General features: G+C 32.8%; 1 protein-coding gene across 1 annotated transcript; it reads left to right on the forward strand.

Moving 5' to 3' along the window:
• The first annotated feature begins 5274 nt into the window (after positions 1-5274).
• LOC106374860 (B-box domain protein 31) lies at positions 5275-5916 on the forward strand. The gene has a single exon (XM_013814795.3). The coding sequence runs from the start codon at positions 5437-5439 to the stop codon at positions 5773-5775; it is 339 nt and encodes a 112-aa protein (XP_013670249.1). The 5' UTR covers positions 5275-5436; the 3' UTR covers positions 5776-5916.
• The last annotated feature ends 289 nt before the right edge of the window (positions 5917-6205 follow it).

The following is a 6205-nucleotide window of genomic DNA, read 5'->3' on the forward strand; positions in this document are numbered from 1 at the left end:
TGACATGAATTTTATATTTAAAATTTATATTAATAATTTTGAAAATCTTATGAAGTAGTTGATAATAATGATCCTGTACAGTTGTATTTGTTAAGAGGCAATACGTGCAATATGTTATACTTATTTTTTTCTAACGAAAATCACCTAGAATGCCAATAAATGTATGCTTCAGATTACGACATCATATCACCGACCGAGTTAACTTCGGACATTTCACTTCAACATCGATCGAAACTATTAAAAATATATTTTATGTACCATCTAGATTAGTGCTTACGAGTATAAATTGATTTTATGTCCTACGGACCAACTATATAAATAAATTTAATACAAATATCGTATTAATAAAACTCCAAAAAATAATGGTCACATACTTTTTGGAAAGATTGGACGGCCAAGGAGTCGTATCAACAGGCAACAATAAACAACAGACAGAAAAATCTGAGGACAAAATGAGAAAAGAAAAAAAGCTTTGAACTTTGAATTAATAGGATCCACACAAGTGGACTTAAGCATCAACACTGACTCAACTTGTGGACAACAACTTCTCTTTTCCTTCCACAACGTATCAAAAACTAAACTATAATAATATTCTTCGTGTCACTAGTGCAATCAGTCTAATTAGTGCGCGTATTTTCGATCAGTCGATACCACCAACTCTTTTCTTAAATTTCGTTTATGAACAAGTTAGATCTGACATCCATAATATTTTCTTGATCCGATGAACTCACGATCTTGAAAATTATCACATTTACCTTAAACAGACGAGAGATGACTATATTAAGATAAATGTCTTAAAAAGGATAGATGTCTTAGGTTAATTTTTTTTTTTAAAACAGCCTAATAAGTGTGTATATACTTTTTTAAAGACTTGTATTTTTTTTATAAGGGACGGTTTTGCCAGATTATAGTGAATCTTGTGCTGTATTTATCTTGCCTTTGTAACTGGGGATGTGGTTATCATGTGGGTTTTTTTTGTTAAAATTACGAGGGTTTGACAACAAAAAGGGAAAAAAAAAAGTAAAAAACGATATAAACAATTTTGTTTCATCGGCTAAGTAAAGATTATATTTTAAAACTAGGTAATAATCCGCGCCTTGCGCGGAATGTGATTATTAGTTTCGTTATTTTAAATAAAAAGACATTAAATCTGTTTAATCTGGATATTGGTTCGGTTTTAAGTTTTTTTTTTTGTTTTTAATCTTCTAAAATATAACTATTATTTTAAATTAATATTCATTTTAGTTTATTCGGTTAAAATGTTTGATTTTTTGGTTTTTTCCGGTAAAAACAAAAAATTAATATTATTTTTTTATTTTCATGTTATGAATTTTAGATAGTCTCCATGTCGAACCAATAGTTTCATATTATAGTTTCTAAACAGATAATAGTTTAAGAAAAAGAAAAAAAAATTATTAAGACAAATCATTTCACTACAATTTGGTCGGTAGTGAAAGAAGCATTAAGAAAAAATATTTCAACTTTCAAAAAAATTAGATACTTCATTTGTGGTGAATACTTAGTTACAAAGTGCTCACATCAAGGTGCACATGTATGTGTATGTAAAAAAATATATAGCTATAGTTGACAAATATATAAAGATATTATTAATTAATATTAAATAACATTTTTGTTCAAAGAATACATGAAAGATAAAATTAAAATTAATTTAAAATAAAAAAGGCCTTGACATTAGTCATATTTTTCATAAAAAAGAAAATAAAATTGTATCCGTAAATAGGTGTGGGCACAGATCGAATATCTGGGTATTTGGAAGCATCGTGTCGATTCGATCTTTAGCCACCTAGATATTCGGTGACTCGGATATCAGAAATATTTTAGAATTTTAAAGAATATCCGATTTGATCCGTAAATAAAATAAAATTTTAAAAATAATTGAAAATTTTAATAATAACATTTTATTACAAAAATAAAACATTATTTAACTTTTTAAATTCTAGCACCTAACATAATAAATTTAATTCGTAAAAATATTGTAAAACTGATATAAAGTATAATATATATAACATATATATATAATTCTTTACATATATGTATATATATGCATATAACAAATCGAATTAGATATTTGTTCTTAAAAATATTAGTATTCTCAAGTAGAGATGTCAAACAGGTTTACCCATCATGTCCCGTCCCGAACCGCGGCGGGTTAGTCATCGAGCTTGTCACAGCAGGCCTGTCCCGCGCGGGCTGCGGTCCTCAAAATGCCGGCCCAAACCCGTATCGCAAAACATATAGGCCTTCGCGGGCCGTCCCGCGGGATGCCTCCTTATCAAACCGCCTACGATAGCTTCCTTCATGAATGTTCAAGTTGAAGAGTTGTGTGAGAAAGTTGAAGAGAGCTCATTAAGATTCACTAAAGCTTTAACAAAATCAATGCCATAAACCTATGTTTGTGCTTGCGTTCTTGAGTTAGAAGCTTTTGTTTTGTTATCAGCCTAAGATTTTATTAAGTTTGAATCTGATTGAGTTGTTGTCTTTGTAATAACTTGGCTCAAGTGTTGTATGTTTTCATCAAACCATCTCTCTTTGTAATTCTTTGGATTTAAAAAAAAATCGTGAATCACTTCGTCAAATTATACAAGTGACATGATATACAACTAACTTTTCCCCTAAACAATATTATTGTAACCAAATTTAATTTAAGAAAAACACCATTTCACAGTACTGAAAACAAAATCAATCAACTTAAACAAGAAATCCATATTGTAATAAAGCAATTCATAGTTGTGTGTAATAAAAAGAGAAAACCAAATAAAAACACCACCAGAGCTCGAATCGTCATCGCTGGAGCTGGAGTCGTCATCGCCAGATCTCGAATCATCATCACCGGAGCTTGAATCATCATCGCCGGAACTCCTTATGTTTTATGGGGAAAAGTCACAAGAATCACTTTCTTCTCACTCTCTCTTTCTCTTACGTTTTTTTTCAGGTAAAATAAGAAATGAAAAAAAAAATGCGGATCCATGTAATCCCACATGATTCGTTTCGGCCCATTCCGCAAAAGACCCAATCCCGCAAAGACCCGTCCCGCGAGGCCCGCCTCGTCTCAATACCGTCCCGCTATAATCTTTTACGGGACATGTCCGCGGTCCAAGTCCATGATTGCTATCTGTAGTCTCAAGGGTTTGTTTTGGCCCAAATATTCTTCAAAACTACCCTTACGTTCTGGAAGAATCAAATAAGATTAAATATTCAAGATATTTGTGATTTTTATATACATTTAATTATCTTTATATTCACGGGTATTGTACTATTTGATTAAAATTCAAGTTAACAAAATGTATGACTCGTTCTTTCCAATTTCCATGTAATATATGATGGCGACCGATATGATATTTAATTATTTACTTATGTTTTTAACCGCCTCAAACATATGTTATATTAGCAAGAATGTATTTTTTTTTATATAACAAAGCAAGAATGCATGTTGCTAATGATGAAAACAGTATCAAAGTCTAACAACTTTACCATAAATTTATAGGGATTTAAACGAGTAATCTTCAAAATAAATAATTTATTTCGTCCAATTAATTGGATTAGATATTATCATGTCTTAATAACTGTAGTAAGTATTTGGTTTTTAGAATGTAGAATAATCAGTTGTAATCTTTGTTACATAACTGATAAGAAGTAACATAGGTACTTCACTTGTATGGTTCACATTCAAAGCTTCTTTTATGGTTGCAACTTTTCTAGCCTGTTTTTACACCAAAAAAAAAACTTTTCTAGCCTGCTTTTCAAGTTTTTTTTCTCTTGTCATCTATCTATAACTCATATTCAGATACACACGCGTCTACATTTGACTCCATGTTACAACACAACAACAATACTAATATAAATTACCAAGTTATAAACTTACAAACTCCATTCATGAATAATGCAGTGCTAGCTAAAATCGAATATTGTGAGGTTATAATGCATTATCCGATTAATAAGCAATCACACGCAATGTATCGCACTTCTAAATTTTAAAAGTCAAACCTTATAAAATAACTGATATACTATTCGTAACTCGTGGGGTAGCTTTCATTGAAAACAAAACTTATAAATGCTAAAAAATAAACCAAAAACCCTTTAAATGTGAGCCATATGCTCTTTGCTTGTTGTGATAGTAAGCTTCTATAATTAAATAAAAGTTGACTGATTAACCACCACACGATGGGCCAAAGACAACTATTAATAAGATGTTGATCTCACCCTAAATTATATGCTTACCCCTACTTCCCTCCACTAGTTACTTGTTAGTCTGATTAATTTTTACCTCCTATTTTTTTTATATAATTCAGTCAGCAATTTCATTAGAAAAAAAAATAGTAAATCATTCTCTGGAGAGAGAATGTGAAAACCCTAATTGTTACGCGCTGTAGAAATCTGGTGTGGTGCGGATACGAATTCGGATCCCTTATGGATCCACAGAACGCCTTGACCACCCGACCACAGACGCGTAGTTAAACTGTTTTGGGTAAACTTTTTATAGTGACTAGACTCTACCACAAACGGTGCCCGAGTCATAGTACCACCGCGTCGACAGAGAATCGAATCTGCGACCTCTGGCAGTCGTCTGTGAGAAGGAAGACCACTGGGATACAAGTCATTCTCAAAACGGTTTTGGGTAAACTTTTTATAGTGACTAGACCCCACTGCAAATGGTGCCCGAGTCATAGTACAACCGCACCGATAGAGAATCGAACCTGTGACCTCTGGCAGTCGTTTGTGAGAAGAGAGACCACTCGGATACAAGCCCTTGTCAAAATTTCATTAGAAAATAAATCTTTAAATATAAGGAGTGGCAAGAAATGGATATATGTAATATATCGAATTTTTGTTCGGTGATATGATTTTTATTTTTTTTTTGAACTGATCGATGATATGATTTTGATAAATGATAATGCTCGCTAGTCTCTATACAATGAAACTTAAAATCTTTCATGATTCCAATTAGTAACTTTCGGTGTTTCTATTAAATAAGATTCTGAAATCTTGATTGATTTGGTTTCATCGTACATCGTAATCATGTTACAGATTACTGACACAATATTCAATTAGCATCATACCTCACCCCTTAAAAAATGGTGATATGGTGGGCGATGTAAACCAAAGAGTCAGAGTACTATATGAAGTTTTTTTTATTTTTTAATGAAAGGTGGTGCACCCATGAAAGATCGCTTGGAGGAAGATTTTCAACAAAATAGACGATTGTACCCTCATAGGGGCATTTACGTCAAAATAACAGGGCGAGATTCATCCACGTGTATAACACAACACACACATTATTATTAATTAAAAAAATATTTTCATTTGCTTTTAACAAACAATAATATTCCTATATAAAATGTGTAACGTTTGTCCAACTTACAAATCTTCTTAATTTCCTCAAAACATAACCACAACAGAGAGAAATAGATAGAGAAAATGTGTAGAGGCGTGAATGAAGAAGAGAACAGAAGCGTCCACGGAGGTTGTCGGAGTCTCTGCACGAGACCAAGTGTTCCGGTTAGGTGTGAGCTCTGTGGTGGTGACGCCTCCGTGTTTTGTGAGGCGGACACGGCTTTCCTCTGTAGGAAATGCGACCGGTGGGTTCATGGAGCTAATTTTTTAGCTTGGAGACATGTGAGGCGTGTGCTATGCACCGCATGTCAGAAGCTCACACGCCAGTGCCTCGTCGGAGACAACTACCACGTTGTATTACCCTCAGCGACGGCAGGAGAAGCCGCCGTGGAGGATATAACGATACGGAGTGAACAAGTCTAATGATGATGAGGTTCCGTTTGTGTTTCTCTGATGTAGTTTTGTTTTTTGGTGTAAGATATTAATTAATTCCTAGGGTTTTATGCATTTTTCTATTAAGAAAAAAAACTGGGAATTTCATTTATGAAGCTCGTAATTAGAATATTATGAAACGGGTATTGTCTAAAAATAGAAAAACGAAAAAATCTGCAACTAAAAAGGAAAGGAAGAATTGAAGGTTTTTTCTTCGGATCAGAAACCATATTCTACTCTTCAATATGTTTGAAACTGGAAAAATATTCTGAAAACAAAACTAATAAATAAAATCACCTAACTCAAAGTTCTAGCAAAGAAACAATCGAACTGTGAAGCAAAGAAACAATCGAACTGTGGAGCAAAGAAACAAGGGGAATCAAGAGTTTGTTTTGGTTGTTTGTTGGTTTATTTGCTCCTT

The sequence above is a fragment of the Brassica napus genome, chromosome C1, assembly GCF_020379485.1.
Source record: "Brassica napus cultivar Da-Ae chromosome C1, Da-Ae, whole genome shotgun sequence".
Classification (NCBI taxonomy): domain Eukaryota; kingdom Viridiplantae; phylum Streptophyta; class Magnoliopsida; order Brassicales; family Brassicaceae; genus Brassica; species Brassica napus.